Source organism: Etheostoma cragini, chromosome 13 (genome assembly GCF_013103735.1).
Source record: "Etheostoma cragini isolate CJK2018 chromosome 13, CSU_Ecrag_1.0, whole genome shotgun sequence".
In the NCBI taxonomy this organism is placed as follows: Eukaryota; Metazoa; Chordata; class Actinopteri; order Perciformes; family Percidae; genus Etheostoma; species Etheostoma cragini.
Genome location: NC_048419.1, coordinates 15,730,504 through 15,755,187, shown reverse-complemented (window position 1 = coordinate 15,755,187; position 24,684 = coordinate 15,730,504). Strand labels below are relative to the sequence as shown.

Here is a 24,684-nt window from a genome sequence, read left to right as displayed (position 1 = left end):
TTTACCTTACCTAAAAGAGACACAATAAAATTATGATTAATTAAAATTCACAACACTTTGACAGTTTGTCAATTATTCTGCATGTAGCTTTTTGTCAAAGCTGTTGGACACTGGAAAAGTTTTCTTTCTTTTTCTGCCTCCCTTTGCTGTCTTGTCTTCACCCCTAAAATTCCCTTTTTGACCGTTGATTCATAATGATTGTATTATATATTTATGATAGCCGACAGGCAAACAGCTTTGACAGGACCTGTATATGGAAGCCTAACAAAGCCTATGATAACTGTCACAACTAACCATTATTTAACTCTGGTTAATTTAACTCAGCTCTTCCACTGTTTAAACAAAGAAACCTAACTGCCAAAAACAACCTTTTAGCTTTTTAAACTAATTTATTTTGACGTTTCCTTGTTTGTTTTGGCAGAGCATGCTTTGTGATGTGCATATTCCTATAGTACTCTTGAAAAAAGGTTAAACCGTCTTTCTTGAGCAAGAGTTTAGTTTAATTTGACTTTTATTGAAATTCTTAACACAATTTAAATTTAAGCACTACTATACTGTAAAACATTTAACAAGATATGTTCGTCATAAATCAGCTCTCATGACAAACACACACACACACACACACACACACACACACACACACACACACACACACACACACAGAGGCTGTTGCTTGTGATAGATATATAAAATGTGCAACAATAAGATAAAAAAGACAATACAAATCTTTTTGAAACATAGAGTGATTGTTGGTTTTAACATTACCAAAATATGAGATAAACCCCGACATATGGACACAGAGAGTATTTGTTTAACCGTTTTTCTCCGTTAGGAATAAGATAAAATGTAATCTGGGGCCAAATCGTGAATCCATCTTTAGTTTCAGTCTCAACAGAAACTCTCCTAAGCAAATATTGCATGCAAAACACACACACATGCCCACATACATGCACACATGCACGCACGCACACATGCACTGGACACACTGAACAATCACTCAACCAAATCCATGTAAAATGAGAGCTAGCTTTTCCTTGTCATTGTCGGTGACACACAGCATTTTAACTTAAAGTTTCAGTGAAACACGACACCAGCAGGCTCACAGCTAATTATAAGGCAATACACAGAAACGCAGCAGGTGTTTTCAGATTTCACAGAAAGCCACCAATGCAGTTAAACATTTTAAAAAGAAAAAATGGTATGTTTTACTGAAAAACAGGCTCTAATGTTCATTTAAATAAAAATGGAAGCTTTTTTTAAACGAGACACACTTGCTGGATCAAAGCAGTGCAAAGACATTAAGATAATGTAAATGAACGTCAGCAAAAGGCAAAGCAGAAAGATCAAAATTTGTACACACATCTTCATCTCGGAGTCCTTTTGTGGGGATTCACCCTGTGGTTTCAAACAGTAAAACACAACACAGATAAACTCACGTGTAACCAAAACTAAATTTTATCCTATTTTCCAATTCAATCTGTTCAAACATGAGACCACAGTTCAAACATAGTCTTTCCTGTCATAGCCTCCGCCTGCACTGACGCTGCGCGGGGCAGAGTAGGCCATCCGGGGCGGCTTGTACTGCTTCTCTTTTGGTGGGCAGCTGCTGCACAGCATTGCTCCACCAATCAGGAGCAGGACGGCTGCCCCCCAGCCGATGTAGAGCGATGCACCCAGCTCCCTCTTCTGCTCGTTGATCAGCAAGGGGTTGTAGAAATCCTGGACGAGGACGCTGGCTGTCCAGGAGACGGGGATCAGGACCAAAAGGCCGGCGAGGATAAAGAAGATTCCAGCGATGATCATCACTTTGGCCTTGGATGGCTCGTCATCAATGCAGTTGGTGCACTTGGCGCCGACGATGGAGATCATGACCCCCAGCACCCCAAGTATGATGGAGACAATTGTCATCGCTCTGGAGGCCTGCAGCTCCTGAGGCAAGGCCAGCATTGAGTCGTAGATCTTGCACTGCATCTGGCCAGTGCTCTGGGTGACACAGTTCATCCATAAACCTTCCCAGATGGTCTGAGCAGTGATGATATTGGCTCCGATGAAAGCTGTAACCCTCCACATTGGCAGGGCGCATGTCACTATTGCAATGATAAAACCAAGGACTCCAAGGGCTATGCCCACGATCTCCATGCCCATCGACATGCTGGCACGTCTGATGACCGAACAAAACTTAAATAGTGATTCCGCAGATCGTTGTAAAGATTCTCCTCTGTTGTTCAGGCTTCCTTGAAAAGTCTGAGCACCTGTAGGAGGGTGTGATGAAGCTATGGGATGCTGCCACGGAAACAAGAGCTCCTTTATACCTCAGGGGAGCAAGGCGGAGTCCCCTGTCGATGATGTCAACAGGAGGCCGTCTTCACTAAAAGACAAAACACACCACCTGTGCACATATAGTGGAGGAGGGGAGTTCAGGCAGGCGGGTGAGGAGGGATGTGAATGCAGAGGGTGTGTCTGTGGTTGGTGGTGGAAGTTCACTGGCAAGATGGCTGTCTCTTGAAAAAGGGAAGGAGAAGTTACGTTTAAAATAGTAAAAAAAACAAGTGTGGTTCCTTAAACATAAATACTGACCTATAAATGCAGTAGTTAACAACACAATGGAGAACAGAAAGGTAGCTTCTGTTCTTCGGCCTCTGGCTACTTAGAAAGTGTGTTGTTGGTAAGCATAGTAACATAAACACACACACACACACACACACACACACACACACACACACACAAACACACACACACACACAGGTAACCGGAATTACTGCCCCCAGAGCAAATATGAGCAGAGAGAAAACATGAGAGGCCAATTCAGACACCTTAGGCATACAGACAGCATGATCTTCTCAGTTTCGGTGACACTCTTTACTCTCACCAAATAATTCTTGGAGACACGAGTTTGAGCATACTGTATAAAAGAAAAGAAAAACTCCTGTTGTTCACAGTTTAATTTGTATCCATGTTGAGGACTAGTCAAACAAGCCCGAAAATCTATATTTTAGTGTTTGTCTTTTTTGTCCAGAAAAAAATGAAAGAGACAAGTAGATGCAGTTAGACTTTTATGGCAGTTATACTTGTAATTTGCTGTAAATAAGTAATGAATCTAGACTCGTAATGACTTTTTTGGCAATGCTTTATACGATGAATGCATCATTTTCCAAAAGCTACACAATTCCCTGCAATAAATTCATCAGTGTAATTCTACACTAATCAGGGAGAAGATGGGTATTTTATCTTATTTTCTATTTTCCTTAGGTTATTCAATGATAGCTGATTCAATGTTTTAGTCAAAAACACAAACACATGTCAAAAAATATCCTCACAGATGTACTCACATTGTGAAAGTGGAACCCTTGAATAGTTCTTACAAAGGAATAAAAGCAGCGGCACATATTCACAGACCCTAAGGCTGAACAACAGGGAGGCTCCGTTTATGTAACAACATCAGTTAATGCATTGATAACAGTCATAACCTGTAGGCTATGTGTGTCAGTACTGTTTTGACCGGCCGCTTGTGTTACCAAAACAAGAGCCGAAGCATTACTGAAACAGAAATGTAACTTAAATAATACATTTATATTTTATGATAGTAAATCACAGAAGTTCTTACAAAGAATGCAACAGGTAAAACTAAACACACCCCACACACCTGTTCTGTCCAGTTCTAGAGTTGCAGAAAGCAACTCGGTACATTTACTTAAAGCTACAGTGCGTAGTTTCGGTTTACCCCATGAGGAGTTCTAAGTATGACTTACAAAACTTACAGACCGTCCACATGATACAAGCCTTGCGTGACTGCACACCACCCTCACCACTCCTCCACACAGCTGGTAGTAGCCAAGGACGACACGGAGGCTTCAAAAATACATGATGGACTCTTCAGAAGAGGTAATGATCTTCACTCAATTCTCAGCGTGCGAAAGATGCCGAATGACACCAGTTTCTAAAAACGGCCATACTGAGAAATACAGAGAGAGTTGTGAGCAGTTGATAGTCTTAATAAGCTTTGAAGCAACTCATTTGGCAATGGCTTGAATGTAAGAGAATACTTTAATGCAATAAAGTTACACACTAAATCTTACCATAATGCACTCAAGTACAATTTGGAGGCACCAAATGCTTTACTTTATCATTTCCATTTTCTACAACTTTATACGTCCACTACACATTTCACAGAAGATTCAGATTAATAATGTAATATATTTTCAATTTATAAATTATTTTGTATTATTATGGGTGAAAATAAGACTTCATTGATACCCAAGGAGAAATTCATACGTTACCCCGAGTTTTATTAAATAATTAAAATGTGCTTCACTTTTACCAGCTGCAACATTAAAATCATGTTGACGTTAACTCATGAATAATTATAATCCAATGATAACATATACATTATTTTGAAATGGGTCAGTCTGCATAATTCGTACTTTTAGTTTCGGTACTTTGAGTACGTTTTGATGCTCACTACTTTTTTTTCAGTAGAAATGTGAATGCAGAACTTTATTTTAGTTGCAACATGGCTGTGGTATATTGTACTTTTTCCACCACTGTGTGTTACTATTTGGTTTGGTTCCTTATATTCACAGAGGGGTTAAACAAAACAAAAAACTTAAATTGAAGAAGCTTGTTCAGTGTTCAGAGGAGTGGACATAGGGCATGTGTAGTAATGTTCCTTGTGCAGAATTAACAGGCTGCCCTTTTGTACTCAGAACACACAGAGATAATTTGACTATTCAAAACAGGAAAGAGTTGGTTTCTGTGGTTCAGATACCAACAGAGTCAGACACCAGAAGCGCCCTCTCTTTTAACTGCATCAGAAAAAGTTTTTGGAATAATATGTTCAATTTGTGTACAGTTTATTTCTACAGTATCAAAATCTTACCACTATTTATCTCTCATGCCAAGTATTTAAGCATTTAATGATCCCCCCGATCACCTCATTGCTAAGTTGAACCAGGATAAATTAGGCCCACATATTGTTTCTCATCTTTATTACTAAAGTTGTTTAAATCATTTCAGTTGATCTAAAAACAAAACATTTGCATTCATAGAGTAAACTCAAATCTCATCATTGGGGAACAAGTACAATGTTAACACAACAAAATCCCTGTTATAAAAAAGCATTAACCTTTGTAGACAAAGTCTAAACACAGCCACATGATGTGCTGTGAAATGTGATAGAGATCAAAAATCACCATGCCAAATATTCATTTTACAACTGCTTTTTACAGTCCACTCTGTCCTGTTGACCTTATTTTGGACCCCAAAATGAGCTCCATTTCGATGACTGTAAAAGGTTTCATATCTGTGATTGTGTCTGTATTCTGTTATAATAGCAAGAAACATATTATTCACCCTGCCCTCCCAACCATAACGCCATTTAAAACATTCACAACAGCATCTATATTTGATACACAGTATAATACCTGATATCTGTTCACACTGATCAGCACAACATAAATGTTATAAGCACAAATAATAAATATATGTGGGATAAAGTCTCCAAATTGAACTGACCATGAACCATATGTTACTTATATTACCACATCAGGTCAAAGCTTCTTCAAACTTGTCGTAAACATTACCAATAAACATCTGTATGGAGCTTCCAATCTAGCTCTTAAAAGCAACAACTGCCTTCATTTTACAAACATTCATGGTCCTTAATGTCCACAAACTGGTCTTTTTCTAGTGAATAATTGGTTCCAGTTAAACCAAAGCAAATGATATTTAGCTACTATAGCTGTACACATTTCCTGACAATCTACAAATAAGCAGGATAAAAGTACAAACAGCATGAAAAGGTCACAATTCTTCCTACTCCCACCATCAGTCCTTTCCTCACACGTAGTCTTTCCTGTTGTAGGAGCTTGGAGCATTTGACCTCGGTGTGGGAGAGTATGCTATACGACTCTGGGGGTGCACGCTGTACCTTATTTGTTTCTCTTCCTGTGGAGGGCAACTGCAACAGAGGATTGACCCTCCAATCAGCAGCAGGGCTGCAGCGGCCCATCCCAGATACAGCGCCGCCCCGATCTCCATCTTCTGACCAGAGGGGATGAGTGGACTGTAAAACTCAATTATGATGGTGTGTGCTGACCAGGAAACAGGCACAAGCTGGGTCAGAGCTGCCGTGATGAACGAGCCACCTGAGGCAGCCATGACTCGGGCTTTAACCCCTTCATCCTCGATGCAGTTGGTGCACTTTGCTCCCACCACAGAGATGAGGAGAGCCACCACACCCACGATGATGGAGACGATGGTGAGCGCCCTGGCGGCCTGCAGGTCCTGAGGTAGAGCCAGCATGGAGTCGTAGACCTTACACTGCATCTGCCCCGTGCTCTGGAACACGCAGTTCATCCACAGGCCCTCCCAGTAGACTTGAGCTGTGACAATGTTGGAGCCAATGAAGGCAGAGACCCTCCACATTGGCAAGCTGCAGCTGATCACACTCAGCACCCAGCCGAGCACTGACAGACTGACGCCGACCAGCTCGAGTCCAAAAGACACCATCGTATACTCAGACAAGGAATCAAAAGCTCCTTTATTTCTCCTTCCGTTCCTCTTGGTTCCTTCCTTTTTGTTTTCCCTTTCTTCCCTTGCTTCTTTTGCCTTTTTGATTTTGCCCTTCAAGCTCCTTTTTGGCAACCCTTCTTTCCACAAGCTATGCCTCCTCCTAAAGTTACTACTGCACCTGCTGTTGAATCCAGAAGTTTCGATTCGTCCCAGTGAGCTTTCTCCGCAAACTCTCTCCTGTGTGTACGTGTCCTCTCAGATGTTTTCCTGTTTTCTGCTGCTTTTAAGGAGTTAATGACCCTTATCCATTTACAATTTTATTACCAAGTGGTCAGGCCCTGCATTACATCACTTGTCAAACCAAGCCAATCAGGCGAGTCCTGGGCATTGGCCTCATTTACCACCTGGGTGTGTTGGTGCTTTTTTCAAATGAAAAGGTTTAACCTTTTGCTCATGGTAGTTCTGGGTGTGCCTGCTTTATTGCTGTCAGTAGGTAATGAGTGGCCAAGCAGAGCTTTTTATGTGGTTGATAGGAGACCACATGAGACTGTAACGGATATACAAACATGTATTCTAATAGATGTGTGTGTGTAAATGTGTGCATGTATCCAGTGTGTGTGTGCACATGTTTGCGTAGAGTGGGATTGAGTTTGAGAGAGACTGAGGAAGAGAAAAAAGACCTTTAGCACATTATAAATCCTATAGGGCAGTTCCTGTTGAAAAAAAGGTTGGTTTGGACTGGGTGCTTACTTGGCCTGTGGAATTACTGCTTGTAGAATTTATCAAAACCAAATTGTTACCCAAAATGACTGACAGAAGGACCCCAAACCACTTAAAATGCAACTCCACTGTGTAGCTTACCACTGACTTATACTGTAGGCTACGTCTACATCCAAGGAAGACTACTGTATTTACCTGACAGACAACGCTACAGATTCAGAATGTAATCACAAAATATCACAATGACAATGTGGAGTAATCAGACATTAGTGTCATGGACTCATGGCAGTGCACTACCCACTCGACCTGGCATGAGAGATAATCACCACACATCTGTGTTAATCAACCACCAGAACCGGGCCTTGTGTGTGTGTGTGTGTGTGTGTGTGTGTGTGTGTATGTGCGCGCGCCTGCAGAGAGAGAGAGAGAGACTGTGTTGTCTCGTGTGGGATCATTAATGAATTTAACATTTCAGTAGAGGTGTTAATTTCCATGCAGGTTTAGTGGCTTGACAGTTAACTGTGAAGTATGGATTTGATTTGCGTGGGTGTTTTGACTTAATTAACCCGACCCCGAGGGTAAGTCGGATGAAAATTGATCTGCCTGGTTCAACTCAATTCAAAGATTTTCTTGCATTGCACAGCGCTCTGAAGGAACAATCTCCAAGACTAGGCTACATTACGTTCTACCAGCTCACAGCAATTTAGCTAATACAACAGACCCCTTGCAAACACGTGACCACGACCACAAGACCACGCCATGACGGACGGCAGAATCACCGGAAGAAATACAGTGTAAAATAAATAACACTAAATAATTTGTAATAATAATACTATGCAGATGCACCTGTGGTATTGTACATGTACATACTGGCGATGTAACTGTTCTATGAAATCCATCGGACTAACGTTTCAAAAGACATACGCATAACACAAACACACACACACACGCACAGACACACACGCACACACACACACACACACACACACATAGACGTTCCTGCAATTTATAGATAGATTAAGCTGTTTTCTGTTGTATAGTTTCTGCTTTCGTTTTGTTGCTGTGATACGTCATTTTGTTTACAGCCGCAACAGTTTTTATTTCAGTTTTTATAACACATGCCATCTCGACTGGGTCACACAGTTCATGGGTAATGATAAAAAAACATGTAAAATTTGAGTTAATGACAAACTAGAATATTTGTGGATATATTTCATAAAATAGCCTACTATGTGACTACGACTTCTGTGAACCTTTTCTCTTTCAGCCTCAAAAAAATGGAGCAAACAATCTTTTTTGTTTTTTAAATGTTTGGCAGAATTTATGACACAAACTAGAGTATACATGAAAGTTAAGGACAACAGTGTGATATACATATAACTAAACTGAAACAGGAGACCTATGAAAAGACCAAAACCAACAATATGTATATGTGGACATTTTCCTATAGATCGACTGAGACTTGTCCAAGTGATCGCTGCAGTGCCATTATCACACTCTGACACTTTTATCTTGTATAGGTGTTTACATTATCACACTTGAATATATTAACACGTCTGCTATAGAATGGCTAATTCAGTAACCACGATAAGATAAAGCATAATGAAAGGCAATTCATGGAGAGTATTATCTTTGCATTTCGGAAGGAAACAATTCAAATCATATCTGTTTGTTAATATTATTAAATTCTTTGTTTACATACTGAAGAAAAATCAGATAGTGGAGTCGCTGCATGACAACACTACTAGAGTGTGTTCTCTTAAGCTATTGGGCACAAGTAACAAAATTCATGGCCATAATTTATTAATGTCTTATCTTTTTTCTTTTTTTTAACCAGCCTGACAATTACTGAGTTTCCATTTCATTAAGTTCATTATTCAGTCTCACACTGTGTGACCAACGTGTGAGTTTGATTGGGATTGTTATTTCTGCTCTAACATATCGGTAATTTGTAACGTCCTGCTACCATCACTTTCAGTCGACATGGTCATTATGAAATACTGTATGCCTATTTTTTATTTGCTATTTCTGTTTATCAATGTACAACAATCTGTACGGCTGTGTTGACTTTATTTATGCTTGTTGCTGACAACATCCCTGTTTTTAATCCCCCTCACAAAACTCTAATTTATTAGTTTATGTTTTTCCAAACATGGAACTAGCTGTCAATGACACCAACACCAATTTAAACTGTTGGAAAAACAATTACATGAACAGAACAGAGATAAGACAAAGATTATTTCTGTGTTACCGAAACTTGTTACTTAACTGAACTAGCTTATAAACATTGCAACAACTCCACATGGAAGAGTTTCACTGGATACCTATCTCTCACAACAGTTGATAAATGATTTTCAGTTAGCAGAGGGATTACTCATTTGCTGGTTGTTTGTTGTTAATTCGTGAGAGTATGAGTTCTTCCTTCTCTCCACCTGGAGGTAAAACACACAAATTATGTATCATCATATCTAACTCTTTGACTAACAGGTTTATCTATTTGGTTAACGGCCAAGGGCAATTCAGATACCTGCATAGGTCAGCAACTACTGCCAGAATACTGATTATATACAGTAACCTAAATACAGGAGGAAAGATAGTTATAAAAATACCCTTCCAGTAAGTAATCACACTGTCTTGCTGGAAGAGCTATAAAAAGTCTGAAGCTAAATAGGTTAGATATACAGATATGTTATTTCTTTTTTAATTTGTAACTTGACATGTTTTGTTTCAGTGTTTCAAATGTAAACAGATCACCCTTTAGGAGACTGTTTTTTTGTATGCTTATTTTTGGGGAATTTTCTGCCTCATTTTTGACAGGATAGACGAAGACGTAAAAAAAGGGACAGTGGGAAAATGACATACAGCAAAGGGCCGCAGGTCAAAGTTGAACCTCAACCCACTGCATCGAGGATTAAATCTCTATATATTTGGGTACCTGCTCTACCAACTGAGCTATCTGGGCACCAAAGAGACTGATTTAAGTGTGATTTGGATCTGACCCACTAGCCATTATGTCTTTCCATCAGTCAAAAACATTGGTGGGGGATGAGAGTTAACTGTGGTGTGTAGTTACCAGTTACTCAGCATGAATGTAACACTGTGTTTTTAAAGATATTTTTACCTTAGAAAGGGAGGAATTAAACGATAAGGTATGATATCAACTGTTTTTGATCAATTATCTACCACCTCGTCCGCTCAGGTGCTTTTGAGGTGACAATGGCTCAGTAAGTGTGCTCTCAGTCGAAGAGAGAGAATAATCCAGATGTTTTTGTTCTCTCTCATCTTTCTAATTTTGCCATGTTAACATCAACAATGACCCAAACCTTTTTTATACAGTTTATGTTACTCTCCTGCAGACTTAACCTATGAATTGTTCAAAATAACCTTTCAGTCAAAACATGCTCAAGTGTCTGTGAATTTTTCTGATTAAAGACACACCGTGAAACAAAATATATGAAACAACATTTACGTTTGCCAGAGGGGCAAAATTGCACTGGTTACCATTTACATGAGTGAAAGTTGTGCTACCATAACCATCATATAAACTAAAACACCTCTTCTTCAATCACAATCTGTTGAAATGTCTTTCTGTCAAGATGAGTTAGTGGCAGCATATGTATTATAAATTGTTGCTCTTAGAGGACCTTGTAAACAAACTTAATCTAACTAGCAGAAGCAGCAATGCTTTGCCTTCTGAGAATAGTTCCCAGTATGCATGCGTTTAGAAGATGGTTGTGGCTAGGAGGAGTTACCTCCAGGACCTGTGCTAAGTTAGACAAGCGGTGCATCAGACAGAGTAAGAACATGCACTGAGATGAGAACGGGTATCTATGGATATAGCTAACTCTGGGGGATACGGTGAATAAACTAAAGTCCCAATAAATCGGCATGTTCCTTTAAAGCTCTCTTAACTGATCACAAGCATTTCATTTTGATCTCCCCAAGATTGATGGGGATTTCCACTGGCAGATTTTATCACGTCACTGGTTGGTGGCAATACTGCACTAGATGCGGACTCTCACTCAGTAAGTAATGCGTCCTTTGAAAGAGGTAAAGGAGCCGTGTATTTAATGGCTCCTTAAAGATATATGGACACATTAAAAATATATATTTTGGATATCACTCTGCCTCTCCTTCCTCTTAGTCAGAACTCTTTCAGGGAACATCATAGCACAAGTGTGTACTCCACCAAACACACTTACTGCGTTAAAAGTAGAAGCTGCTGCATCCCTTGGTGAACAGCAGACAAAAGAGACAAACTTCAAAGATTTTATCATATTTCTTTCATGTCAGGATTACAACATTAAAAAGTTGCAATATCCAGACCTGTCAGACACGTTGTATATAGCACTTGCACTAACATTGACTCCTTTTTTCAGCCCTTCCCCACCGCGCCCACACTAGTTTCACATAAACATCTCTTTTCCTGTGATCTTCTCTGAAGAAGAAAACCTTGTTGAACCATGTTCACACTTACAATCAGCCTTCAATCTGATTCACAGAACACACAGACCGAACATAACAGAGCTTCTCTCAAGGTTGACCTTGGCTTTCATTTCACATGGCCTCTACATTTTTTCACTTACTGTAATGAATCTGTTCCCAATAAATTGTAGAAAACGACTGAAGGCACATTCACAGACCTAGACCTGTGTCACATGCCTCGCATGTTGTGTGTTCCCCTATTACAATGGTTTAATTCCAAGTATTTGACAAAGTGTGAGTCAAGGTTTTCCACCCTCTGTGTACACACCAGAGTTAAAGGTCCAATATGTAATATATTAACTGTAGTAAATCCAAAAATGACCCCAGAGTGTCATCAGATAGTAAGGGAACATGCTAAGTTTAAGTTTAATATAAATATGTATATACATATATTGGTACGAAATTTTCGTTCTGTGATGGAATTTCTGTTTGTGTTTTGGTCTGGGTGTTTTGATCAACTGCACAGTTTGACAGCCAGGCCGGGATGCCAGTTATACCTGTAAAAAGGTAAATACTGCACACAGGCCCGTATTAAAATAATGTAGGGCACTTTACCTAAAAGCCCCCTATCTGTGCGTACTTGTGGACCAACTCAACTCTGACAGTTTGGGGATTATTTTACGGATAATATGGGCATGCCTGCACGCAAGTTAGTACAGCCATGAATGCAGCAAACAAACAAATTGGATCAACGGAGATAAAGTGTACCTTACCTAAAAGAATACAGCATGGTTCTAACAGTTGACCAGAGATGTTACAAACCCGTCGTTAACATTGAAGATGTATTTGAAAGAGGCAGACAGCTTAGAGTCCAAAAGGACACTGAGTTGGCTAATTTCCTCCAGAACAGGTAAACATTAGCTTCTGGCTAATTTATCACAGCTACAAGGGACGGCCATTTTATGTCATTTCAACATTTGTATCCTCACATTGATTAATATACAGTGGGGCTTGAAAGTTTGGGCACCCCTGGTAAAAAAATTGTATTAATTTGCATAAGGAAGCCAAGAAAAGATGGAAAAATCTTCAGAAGTCATCAAATGACAGATTAGACATTTGTGTAAAACGTCCCAAAAAAGTTAGATTTCATTTCCATCATTTATACTTTCAAAATAACAGCAAACAAAAACATGGAGTCTGCAAAAGTTTGGGCACCCTGCAGAGTACCTTGTATTTCCCCCTGGCAAATATCACAGCTTTTAAACGCTTCTTGTAGCCAGCCAAGAGACTTTCAGTTCTTGTTTGAGGTATCTTTGCCCATTTGTCCTTAAAAAAAGTCTTCCAGTTCTTTTAGATTTCTCAGCTGTTTGTTATGCACTGCTAGTTTAAGGTCTATCAATAGATATTCAATTATGTTGAGGTCAGGAGATTGTGAAGGCCATGGCAAAACCTTTGCGGTTAGGATCTTAATTTGTAGAAACCATCATCTCTTTAACTTCAGCTTTTTCCCAGATGCCCTTTCTTCTCCAAAATGTACCTTTGCTCATTTGGGCCAAAAAGTTATTTTTTAACCTCATCGGTCCAGAACTTGTTTCCACAATGCATCAGGCTTGTCTATATGTTAATTTGCAAACTTCAAACACTGTTTTTTGTTGTGAGGACGTAGAAGAGGTTTTCTTCTGATGACTCTTCCATGAAGACCGTATTTGTACAAGTATCTCTTTATAGTGAAATGGTGTACCACAACTCCAGTGTCTCTTGCTTTAACTTCCACTGTTCCTGATGACGGCCATTTCTTAATTACATTCCAAACAGAGGATATTAGCATCTGAAAACGCTTTGCCATCTTCTTATAGCCTTCAACTGCTTTGTGAGCGTCAACTATTTTCAATTTCAGTTTTCTAGACAACTGCTTAGAAGAAGCCATGGTGCCGATTGTTGGGGCAAGGTCATATGAGTCTGGGCATCTAAAACCTTCAGATTGACATCACCTGGTCTTTCCACACGATGATTGAGAACAATGCATGACACTGTCAGGTCTCAGCTTTCCAAAGGGGGCAGTGCATGCTATCAACTTAGCAGGGTACCCAAACCTTTGCATTTTTTGTTTTGTTATTTTGAAAGTGGTAATGATGGAAATAAAATCTAACTTTTTTTCATCCTTTCTTGGCATCTTTATGCACATTAATACAAATTTTTACCTGGGGTGCCCAAACTTTCAAGCCCCACTGTACAGTAGTTAAAGTACCCGAGTTGGTTACTTGCAAAAACAATTGTGACCCAACCAGTAAAGTGATCCCGAGTCGTCGTGGCTAACCACGCCATACTGAACTTGCTAACTTTACAGGTGGACCCGGCAAGCGGGCCAAGGTTGTTTACGTGTAAATTGTTTAGCGGCGTTATCCGACAACGGTTAGTTATTTTATGCCAAGAAAAGACAGGACTGTGAGTTTTCAGTGTGTTTAGCGTTTGTTGTTGTAATTCTAAGCCACCAAAGTGTGTTCAGTTGGGTGTAGAGCAAGGCAAGGTAGTGTTATTTGTAGCAGTTCCTTCTGTAATTCTAAGCCCAGGAAGTGTGTCTGTCCATCGGGTGGAGAGGACAGCGAGGTTGTTGTGTTTTCAGTGCTTCCTACTGTAATTCAGACTAGGCACGAGCATGGGTTTTATTGACGGTCAATATTGTCTAACGTTAGCTCTGCTTTGCTGTGAAGTAATGTCCGGCTACATGAGACAAGCGTCTAGCAACAGTGTTCTGGATGATGCGGTCTCAGCCTGGCAACTAACGTGAACTTCAGTCTGGGGAAGAGGGGGCGGGGGAGAGCACACTCTCCAGTATTTTGAATTTGTACTGCAATAACTATTTTAAACACTAGCTGTCAGTATTACATATTGCACCTTTAACAGCACTGAGGATTGCAGAAAGACCTGCTATAAAACTGAATATATATACACTGAAGCATGTTAATGATTGTGCTATTTAAAAGACAACTATTTGTCAAAAAACGGCTCAACGCATGTGACAAAGAGAGGAGACCAAACAAGTTAAAGTGCATATTAATTATTTATTGAAACATGTGGAATCAATGGTTTCAGTAGTGTTTGTGGGTGAGTGAAAGATGTGTGGATAAATGACAATGCAACAGAAAAAGTGAAACAAGCCAAACCTGGAGGTGTGGAGCCAAGGAAGTGGAGAAGGTAGAGACAGAACAATGACACATGACTTGCTCATAGTCTTGGTTGAGGCCTACCCAGATGAGCACCAATTAACTAACAAACCATCCCAAACTGCCAGCTCAGTCAGGAAAGCCAGAGAAGCCAACAGCAGGCCGAAAAGGGAGGGTTTGTATCACATTTAAAATAAGAATTTTAATTTGTGGACACATTCTAATCACATTTTGAGTTGGATTTGTTTTGATTTTAATTTTGGAGTAAGAGATCGACATAGTTGGTAAATGACACAAAGAGATTTGCCAAGAATTGATCAATCAAAGCAGGGTGTTATGCCTTCTTGGCAACACCAGGATTCCAAACTTCCTGCCTGATTACCTGATGGGCTGCAGGTGTGACCAGTGCCATGTGCCCAGTATCTGCAACACCTGAAATGGATGATGGACCTTTTACACAGCAGGCATTTTGACTTGTCAAAGTAGGAAAAGCACAGCTGAAATTGATAACCTAAACAATGGCTCAATTCCATCAAGTGTCCCTGTAAGCCATTTCAGTGAGTCAGCGTGCACAATATAAGGGCCTCTCCTAAGTGGAATGCAGCCATCATGAATGATTTTGAATACTTTCCTACTATGACATGTCAACCTGTCTTCCCTGAAAAAGGTCCATACACTCCCTCTATCACCTCCCCCAATCTGAGAATAGGGATCCACCCCCTGTGCGGTGCTAACAAATCTAACAGACAAACTAACCAATCAAGGCAATGGTAGACCAGCAACTTCTGTTATCCTTCTAAATCAAAAACATTTAATAATCCCTTTAAGGTGCTTGAAAAGTTTTATGCCTTAACCCCCATTTTAATAAGAGGGCACAATCTATTGTATTGTGGAGCTGTAGTGGATTGTTAGAATTTTCTGTCCCTGTTGTTATTATGGAACTCATGAGACTTGTAGGAAGGGCCCGCCCTATGAAACAGCATGATTGCTTGGGGTAAGGCATTGACCTTGAGTGGTTGAGGTTAGGATAGCCCATTGGTCAGGGGATAGGACCTGAACAAATTGGGTTACGTTACCTTGCGTAAGCATGGACGCCAGGCAAATTGTAGTGTGTGAATGCTATTGAAGGGCAGGCCTTTCCTAGAAGTTGCGTGGGTTCCATAATAACGCGTCAAAATTGCAATTCGTTTGCAACAAATGTGTAAAAAAAAGTGAGGTTTTTTTTAGCATAAAGAGGAAGTGTTTTTAGTAAACTTCTTTGTCTTCTATTTTGAAAAATATTCACACAGAAGACCAATAATGTGGGCCTATTTTAGATACAATATACTTAGCAACTAAAACATGATTAGGATTTTTATGTTGATTGTTCAATACTCAAGACTTGTTCAAGAGAAAGAGCATGGTCTTGATTAAATATTGAAAATTTCTAAAGTGACAAGACATTACTTACATTTACTTTATTCACATTTAAATAGAACAACAATCTTTCATGCAGTAAAATTGATAGTTGAACAGGACATTCCAGATCAATTTAGACAAAATCCATAGTTTGAGAAGGTTTAAACAACAAAATCACATAGCACAAGAACATGTTTGGTCCGTCTTGGTTTTTGCCAGAGATATTGTCATTTAAAACAGATGGAGTCCTCTCTCACTGAGGACATTATTCCACACTCTGGCAAAATGGAAAATGGGGGAGGGGGAATTAAGAGGAAAAACAGATAAATGCTCTGTTATTATCAGACTTCGTTAAATAAGGTGCTTATTGTGTGATTTGTCATGCATGTGGTGCTACATGCAAAGGAGGCTCACACATTTTCTTTTGTTAAACTTTATAAGACAGGACGGTTGGGGCAGGGTAAACAGGTTAGGTTGTGGAATTTTGGGGGGTGGACCTAAAAGGCAGGTGCTGATGACAGTGAGCTGTTTTCCTCCATGGCCCCTCCTCTCTCAGAGAGGTCATATTTACCTGTTCTCCTCTCCCATTGAACAAACTTACCTGACTAACAGAGGACTTGCCTCCATCACAGAAGGAAACAAACAGAGAGGAATTCTACAGACCTTTTGAGAGGCCTTTCCAGAGTGAATCAAATCCCATTTGAAGAAACTCAAAAAACCAATCGACTATCCACGATGGTGTCTCCTGGGTTACAAATTCTGGGTGCAGCTCTGGGGATCACCGGCTGGATAGGTGTCATCGTTGTTTGCTTCCTTCCCATGTGGAAGGTCACTGCCTTTATTGGCAGCAACATTGTGACCTCGCAGACTATATGGGAAGGTATTTGGATGAACTGTGTGGTCCAGAGCACAGGCCAGATGCAGTGTAAGGTCTACGACTCCATGCTGGCCCTCAGCTCTGACCTCCAGGCCGCTCGGGCCCTGACCATCATCTCCATCATTGTTGGCATCCTGGCTATCCTGCTCTCCGTTGCTGGGGGGCAGTGCACCAACTGTGTGGAGAATGTGTCATCCAAGACCAAGGTGGCCATTACGGCTGGAGTTATGTTCATCGTAGCAGGGATCCTCTGCCTCGTCCCTGTCTGCTGGACGACCAACACCATCGTCCAGGACTTCTACAATCCGATGTTGACCAGTGCTCAGAAGAGAGAGTTGGGTGCTGCGCTCTACATAGGGTGGGGGGCGGCCGCCTTGATGCTGATCGGAGGGGGGATTCTCTGCTGCAACTGCCCCCCTAAGGAAGAGAGCACCTACAAAACTGCAAGGTACAGCGCTGCCAGATCAGCACCAGCATCTGAGAAAAACTTTGTCTGAAACAGATCTAAGAGTCAGTAAATAGCTTTCACAAAGCAATGTTTACTAGAACAGATGCATGGGTGCTACTGTGAGTGTTGATTTTCAGGACATTACATCAGCAATATGTATTCCTGAGTTTTACTTCCCGTGAGTGTTTGAAAGAAATAAACATCAAGAAAGAGGAAGTTCCATTTTATGTGTTAACACAGTTATTTGTATATGTTTGGTTGTTAATATGAATATTAGTAATGTGTAAGTATTTTCTGAGTAGTATGAATATTCTATAACCAAATTAAAATTATGTATGTGGGTTCCTTTTTATAAACCATTTGTATGAGACTTATATGAGATGATGTGGTAGTAAGACTGTAAATAAATATTTTGTTTAAAAATCATCATCACAAAGCCTGCTTTTTATTTTTACATGCATTCACACAGCAGCTGTGTTCAACATGATTCAAACAGTGGTATGGAAACAGATTAATATATCATTCAAATTCTTATGTTGGTTTAGTATTCACTTAATATTGTATTTACTGTTTTTAATATTCATTTTAGTTTTTACACATATAGTGACACACAAATGTCAAAACAAGGATCCCTTTTAAAACAAAATGCCCTCACAGTGTTTGAGAAACATCTATTGCCTGACTTTCTTGTAAATCAGGTTTAGGTGTGGCAGAAAAAAAGAGGCAAGGTGGTTGAACACTGGTGTTTGTTCAAGCTGTGAGCCTACTACAGTATGAACAGTTTGTACTTTATATAAACTCACAGACTAAACTGTACAAAGCCAGGAAATGATCACATCCATTTCCTTTAATCTTGTAAAGTTACCAACATGTGTTTCCTCTAAGAATCTTTCTCGGACAATTCCATTAAAGTCCCTTACATTAATTGAACAAGCAAACCAGATAATACAATGCGGTGTGTCTGAGACAGTCAGGGTAATCAATTTTAATTGTTTTGTAAATGAAAACTATTTAAGGGATAATTATCTGTTGTTTGTATGGATTGTAGAAGTTTTGTTAAACCTCTTTTTCTTTCATAAACATTTGTTTTCTGATCTGTTTTTAGGTGAATACACTGACCCAAATCCAAAAAGTCTAGGGTTTGCTCCAGGCTTGAACTGTGCAAATGGGTTTGCGTGTGTGTGTGTGTGTGTGGTTGTGTGTGTGTGTGTGTGTGTGTGTGTGTGTATGTGTGTTTGTGTGTGTGTGTGTGTGTGTGTGTGTGTGTGTGTAAGTGTGTAAGTGTGTGTGAGAGCACAGAAATGTTCAGCCATTGTTCCCAGTATCACATTGGCTTGCATGTGAGGGAACAATGAACAGAGAGCCAACAAGGTTTGGGGATATCAAATCTCTGATTTCTCTTTTTGTTTGGGAGCACAGAAATACCCTGAATGTTTTGTTAACTTTTTTTTCTTTCAGAAAGGTTGATTATGTGATCTGTTTTTAGGTGTATGTACTGACCCAAACTCTGAAGTCTAGCGTTTGCTACAGGCTTGAACTGTGCAAATGGATATATGTGTGTTTGTGTGTGTGTGTGTGTGTGTGTGTGTGTGTGTGTGTGTGCGCACAGATGGGGTGTTGAGCCATTGTTCCCAGTCTCACATTTAGGTAACAGAGTTTGAATGTGAGGAAGCAATGAACAGAGCGAGAACAAGGTTTGTGGATATCAAGTCTCAGATTTCTCTTTTTGTCTAAGAGCACAGAAACTCCACCCTGAACGTTTTAACCACAATGGTAAGTAGCTATTTTCTCACAGTGGAAACTCAGGGCATCAGAGCACAGCAAACACTTCTTCAAGCAGGTGTGAGACTGGAGCATATTCGTTCAGAATCTCAAAGTCTTTGAGAAGTAAAAATTTCATTAAGAGCAACCAGTAAGAGGTTGAGTCCTGGCTGCAGTGCTGTCATCATGGTTTCTCAGGGTCTCCAGATCATGGGTGTGCTGCTGGCATTCATCGGCTGGCTGGGCACCATCATCACCTGCGCTATGCCCATGTGGAGAGTCACCAATTTCATTGGGGAAAACATTATCACTGCCCAGGAGGTCTGGGAAGGATTGTGGATGAGCTGTGTGGTGCAGAGCACGGGCCAGATGCAGTGTAAGGTGTATGACTCCATGCTAACTCTATCTCAAAACCTGCAAGCTGCCAGGGCTATGTTGGTCATCTCTGTGATCGTTGGGGTGTTTGGCGTCCTCATGGCTATGGTTGGAGGAAAGTGCACCAACTGTCTGGAGGATGAAGTGGCCAAAGCAAAAGCCTGTATCGTGTCTGGAGTGATCTTTATAATAGCCGCCTTACTTATCTTGATCCCAGTGTCATGGTCAGCTCACGCAGTGATCAGTGACTTTTATAACCCGCTGGTGATTGAGGCTCAGAAGAGAGAGCTTGGACCTGCGCTTTACATTGGCTGGAGCTCTGCCGGGCTGCTGCTGCTGGGGGGAGGCCTGCTGTGCACCAGCTGCCCCCCAAAAGATGTCACAATACCTTACCTACCTGCAAAGTTTGTCTCTGCAAGAACCACATCATCACATGTGGGCTATGTGTGAGTGTTTCATTAAAATGTGTTCATGTTCTCACCAAAATGTTGCACAGGAGGATAGATTTCTTAAAAATGTTGTTGCTAAGGCTGAATGTAAGCAATAAAAAATCATACACATGTATTTGATTGATTAGTAAAAATAATCAGAATTTGAGGTACCTTCTAAACTCAGAAAGCACAGTAAAATACTGTCCTATCAAATGTCTAATGTTTTTTTTTTTCAGAGGAAATGTGTCTCGATCAAATTGACATATGCTGTCAATTTTCAGTTTTCACATGGAAGTGTTTGTCACAGATTAAATATTATATTTCGGGCTGAAACCTTTCTGACATGACTCTGTTTTTATTTGGAACGTAATACCTACAAGTTGCTTTATTCATAAAGACTGAGACTGAATGGAGATGTGCAATACAGATGTGTGCTTCAAATCAGATGTGACATTTTTTTTTGAGTTGACCTAATAATGATTTAATGATCCCTGCTGTACTTCCAATTGCCTTTCAAATGTCAGAAATAAAGCTTCTTTGTACCTACGTTTCTTTCTCATTTTCACTTTGCACAAAACACTGTCATAAAACTGAAACTGAACTTTGTAATAAGGCATTCAGGAATTCAGGGGAGTAGACTCCTGGGAATTCACTGTATCTGCTTGAGATGTTTACCATGGTGTAATCCACTGCTCTTGAATCACGATTTACAGTTTCTGTCTTGAGTAAAATGGACGTCACTGCCAGGGAGAACAGTGTGCAGTGTCTGCTTGGATTCGTGTTGCTAAGGAACTGTTAAATATCTCCAAAGAATGGATATTTACACTTTGCCCAGAAAGAGCACATCTGCCAAGTCTTGTCAAGTTGATATATCCTGAACCTCTTTAATGGTTTACTTTTTGTTTACAGACATTTTCCATTAAACAAGGCTGACAAGGAAAACCAGTGTAAAATATGTCTCCATTTTCATTTTGGCCACTAAGATGAGATCAGGCCAGTGAGTATGTGAATGTAGTGGAAGTATTCAGATCTTATGGGCACATGTAGCTGAATCACAACGTCAAAATGTTCATTTCAAGTAAAAGTTAAAAATGTAATTACTTTTAGGTAAAAGTACAGAAGTTTTCAAATGTTCTTAAAGTATTAAATGCAAATGACTCATTATGTAAAATGGCCACTGCCATGGTTATTTATTATATATTGGGTTGTTCATACTGATGTGTGAATGTGAAAGCAACATTTGAATGTTTAAGCTGCTTTAAAAGGAAATTCATTGTATGTAGTCAATTGAACTTTGTTCATAAAGCCCAATATCAGAAATTACAATGGGCTTTACAATCTGTAGAGCATACTCCTTCTGTGCCCAGACCCGACTGTTAAGTAGTTTAATCTATGACAATGCATCATGTTTAAAATCAAATATTTAAATTATAGCAGTTTAAGTAAGTAGTAAGTAAAAAGTGCAATATTTCCCTGAAATGTAGCATAGCACACTACTCTAACTCTCAAGGGAAGTATCTTAAAGTTCTGCTTAAGCAAAGACAGCAAATATACTTTATGTTCCACCAAAACGGCATAATAAAAAAGAATTGACAAAACGTACTTTTATTGTCTGAATCAAAGACAAAACAACAAAAAATCACAAGTCTTCTTTCTGAAGAGCTTTTGTTGGAAAAAAATATAAATGAAAACAGGACAACATGAATTAATTAATATTAAAATTACAATTCAAAAGAATGAACAGTAGAAGGAAATTAATTAAGCTTCAATTCTAAATCACATTATTATTATTATTATTGTAACATGGCACATACCTAAACCTCTTGTATGTTTCAGAAACAAAAGGCAAGTGTGTAAGTAAAAAAAAGTTAGTCACAAGAAAAATCCCAACTTTATAACCAACAGATTTTGTTCTGTATGCAAAGTCCTGTACTGTTTAAATGGTGCTGCCTCTTATGTACTGTAATGCAGCCATTCAGACAAATTCCTTCCCGGGCGTTGGGGATTTAGGTCCGGAGTACTTTGCCCCATTATAGCGGTCTCCTCCTGACGGGCACTGACAGCAGAGAAGAGCACCACCGATCAGCAGCAGTCCTGATGCTCCCCAGCCCATGTACAAACACGCACCCAGCTCCCTTCTCTGGGAGTCAGGAACAATGGGGTTGTAGAAGTCCTTTATTATAGTATTAGCAGGCAGAGACACGGTCACCAGACACAGAGACCCACTCAGGATGAAGAAAACACCTGCGGAGATGGCCACTCTGGCTTTTGCTGCCTTGTCCCCAACGCAGGTGGTACATTTTCCTCCGACCACAGAGAGCAGCAGGCCGAACAGAGAGAACAGGATGGCGATGACCACCATAGCCCGAGCCGCCTGGAGGTCTGGAGGCAGGGCCAGCAAGGAGTCATAGACTTTGCACTGCATCTGGCCGGTGCTCTGCACCACACAGGTCATCCAAAGTCCCTCCCAGATAGTCTGAGCTACCACAATGTTATTCCCAATGAAGGCAGACACCTTCCACAGTGGCAGCATACAAATCAGTATGTTGCCAATCCATCCAATCACTGCCAGCCCAACGCCCAGAATCTGCAGTCCTAAAGATGCCATTTCTGTTTGGTGGATGCCTTCTCTTTCTTGCTCTGTCTCAGTTCTTCCCTGGGCTGATAACTAAAAGCTCTCCTTTTGCTGTGAAGTTTTATAATACCCTCAGATGCCTCAGAGTAGCCCCCTCCTGTGGGTGGTGCTTTGGCTTCATTGCTCAGATGCTAACATCCATCATGTTGCCTTTGAATTCAGGAGTTTCTCTCGTACAAAGAGGCCCTCTGGTGCCCCAACGGAGCTCTGGGAAAAAAATAGGCTTAAACAGTGTGGTCCAGTCAAAAACTTGCCACAGTTAATGTCTGATGTTGTGGAAACAAAACAAAACAAAACAAAAAAGTGGAAACATTCAAAACCCACTTTATGTATTAGAAGAATAAACTGTAGAATAATAACTTTGTTTCACTAACTGAGCAATCACTGAGTCATAGGCATGGTATAAAAAACATACATAATTATTAATTGTGACATTGATCAAGCAATGTCCCTCTCCTTTTATGAATAGGGTATTTTAATAGATTTCTACTGGGGGGAAGAAGATACCCACGCACACTGTCGCCCAGTGGGTGACCCCCTGTCCTGTCCCAGAGACACCAGCACAAAGGCATTTCAATGTAGTCCTTGGGGAAATGCAGGGTCAAAATAGAGATGACCTTATGGGTTCTTCAAGTCCAGTTTCAGCTGCCTCCGTGGCCTGAGGGTCTCTACACTGAAAGCTTTTGAAGTGACTTCAGCATGTGTGGTGCTCTACAGCACTGCCACTTTTAGAAAAAAAGAGAGCCCTTCATGTGCTACCTGCTATTGTGGATCCCATCACCCACGACCAACCAACGGCACAGCCAGCAGATTGAAGCATTTTTTTTTTGTGTGCAACAAATGTTTATTAAAAATGTCTACCTTCGCTGGGGAAAAGAGAAGTACACAAAAGTTGTAAGTGTACTATGCCAATTTTGCTTAACAAAATAAAGTACTATTTACAGTAATGCCTTCTCATACTCCAGTTGCCCAATCTCTTATTTGATCTTTAGTTTTTGTTTGAGATTTTCCATCCTCAGGTTCCATTTATGTCATGGTTGGTGTTCACTTAGTTGGGAGCTTCTTGGCAAGGCTCACTTTTAAAAATGGACTAGGCGTACTGGAAAAAATAAAACCCTTACAACTATGCTGAAGGCCTTGAGCTGGAGGCCACCGGCCAAGGGGAGGGTTCACGGGCCAATCAGCACAGGTGGAATCACTCAGCTTGATTGTTGGCCTGAGAAAGAAAGAACATGTTAATAAATGCAGACGTCAATAAACTGTAATGTTACACACTTTAAAATGTAAAACAGGAAAATGTTTATATATTTTTGTTAAGCTACATATTTCGGAATGTTGCACCTAGGCAGTGAAGATAAATGTGAAAATACGTCCTTCCACGTCTTATTTCTGCTCATGGTTCAGATAAAGGACAGACTTGAAAATGCAAAACAGGCCCTTTAAAAAAAAAAAAAAAGCACAAATGTGCCCGAGACATCTCACCATGTTCTTTGTATGCTTAATTTTAACTTTTCAAATGTTACCCATCAAGAGCCCAAAATAATGAAAATAAAAATAAAAGAACATTTTAGATTCACAAATAAAACATGGACACAAATTAGTGATGATGTTTTAGAATTGACACGTACTCTTTATATTTTGATGTGGATCAAAACATTTGATATCTGGACAGCTTGAATCCTCAATTAACCCTTCCCAACTCAAATTGTTAACAACAGGTCCACAGGTGTTTTCAATCTGAACAATTTAGAGCAACCAATCAGGAGAGACCACCGCCTACAACATGGGTATAAAAGCTGCAGGTGAGCACTGAAAACATCAACTTTCTTGCTTTTGCTCCGTGTGAAACAACCATTATGTCATCTGCAGGTCTCCAGATTTTGGGCGTCTTTCTTGGAACCATTGGCTTCCTGGGTGATATCATCATCTGCGCTCTGCCC

The 24,684-nt window shown here is 40.1% G+C and overlaps 5 protein-coding genes and 1 long non-coding RNA gene across 6 annotated transcripts in view; 3 read left to right on the top strand and 3 right to left on the bottom strand.

Annotated features, from left to right (window-relative positions):
* LOC117955420 overlaps positions 1–8,890 on the top strand; it is a 17,777-nt gene extending 8,887 nt beyond the window's left edge. Inside the window, exons 2-3 of the long non-coding RNA XR_004659041.1 lie at positions 666–668; positions 8,877–8,890. This is a non-coding gene — a long non-coding RNA (uncharacterized LOC117955420). The remainder of the gene's footprint in view (positions 1–665; positions 669–8,876) is intronic.
* LOC117955419 (claudin-4-like) lies at positions 1,256–2,433 on the bottom strand. Its single transcript, XM_034889909.1, has one exon. It carries the CDS (start codon positions 2,149–2,151, stop codon positions 1,501–1,503), a length of 651 nt encoding a protein of 216 aa, XP_034745800.1. The 5' UTR covers positions 2,152–2,433; the 3' UTR covers positions 1,256–1,500.
* On the bottom strand, positions 4,863–7,017 carry cldnc (claudin c). Its single transcript, XM_034889908.1, has one exon. It carries the CDS (start codon positions 6,505–6,507, stop codon positions 5,836–5,838), a length of 672 nt encoding a protein of 223 aa, XP_034745799.1. The 5' UTR covers positions 6,508–7,017; the 3' UTR covers positions 4,863–5,835.
* A 7,902-nt stretch (positions 8,891–16,792) lies between the features above and the next one.
* On the top strand, positions 16,793–17,968 carry LOC117955101 (claudin-4-like). The gene has a single exon (XM_034889273.1). The coding sequence runs from the start codon at positions 16,953–16,955 to the stop codon at positions 17,589–17,591; it is 639 nt and encodes a 212-aa protein (XP_034745164.1). The 5' UTR covers positions 16,793–16,952; the 3' UTR covers positions 17,592–17,968.
* Positions 17,969–18,985: 1,017 nt separating this feature from the next.
* LOC117955102 (claudin-4-like) lies at positions 18,986–20,655 on the top strand. Its single transcript, XM_034889274.1, has one exon. It carries the CDS (start codon positions 19,490–19,492, stop codon positions 20,126–20,128), a length of 639 nt encoding a protein of 212 aa, XP_034745165.1. The 5' UTR covers positions 18,986–19,489; the 3' UTR covers positions 20,129–20,655.
* Positions 20,656–21,698: 1,043 nt separating this feature from the next.
* Positions 21,699–22,783, bottom strand: LOC117955103 (claudin-4-like). Its single transcript, XM_034889275.1, has one exon. The coding sequence runs from the start codon at positions 22,715–22,717 to the stop codon at positions 22,085–22,087; it is 633 nt and encodes a 210-aa protein (XP_034745166.1). The 5' UTR covers positions 22,718–22,783; the 3' UTR covers positions 21,699–22,084.
* Between the last annotated feature and the right edge of the window lie 1,901 nt (positions 22,784–24,684).

What these genes read in the sequence shown, in the direction of transcription:
- LOC117955419 (XM_034889909.1), bottom strand. Translation starts at nt 2,151, where the DNA reads ATGTCGATGGGCATGGAGATCGTGGGCATAGCCCTTGGAGTCCTTGGT.
- cldnc (XM_034889908.1), bottom strand. Translation starts at nt 6,507, where the DNA reads ATGGTGTCTTTTGGACTCGAGCTGGTCGGCGTCAGTCTGTCAGTGCTC.
- LOC117955101 (XM_034889273.1), top strand. Translation starts at nt 16,953, where the DNA reads ATGGTGTCTCCTGGGTTACAAATTCTGGGTGCAGCTCTGGGGATCACC.
- LOC117955102 (XM_034889274.1), top strand. Translation starts at nt 19,490, where the DNA reads ATGGTTTCTCAGGGTCTCCAGATCATGGGTGTGCTGCTGGCATTCATC.
- LOC117955103 (XM_034889275.1), bottom strand. Translation starts at nt 22,717, where the DNA reads ATGGCATCTTTAGGACTGCAGATTCTGGGCGTTGGGCTGGCAGTGATT.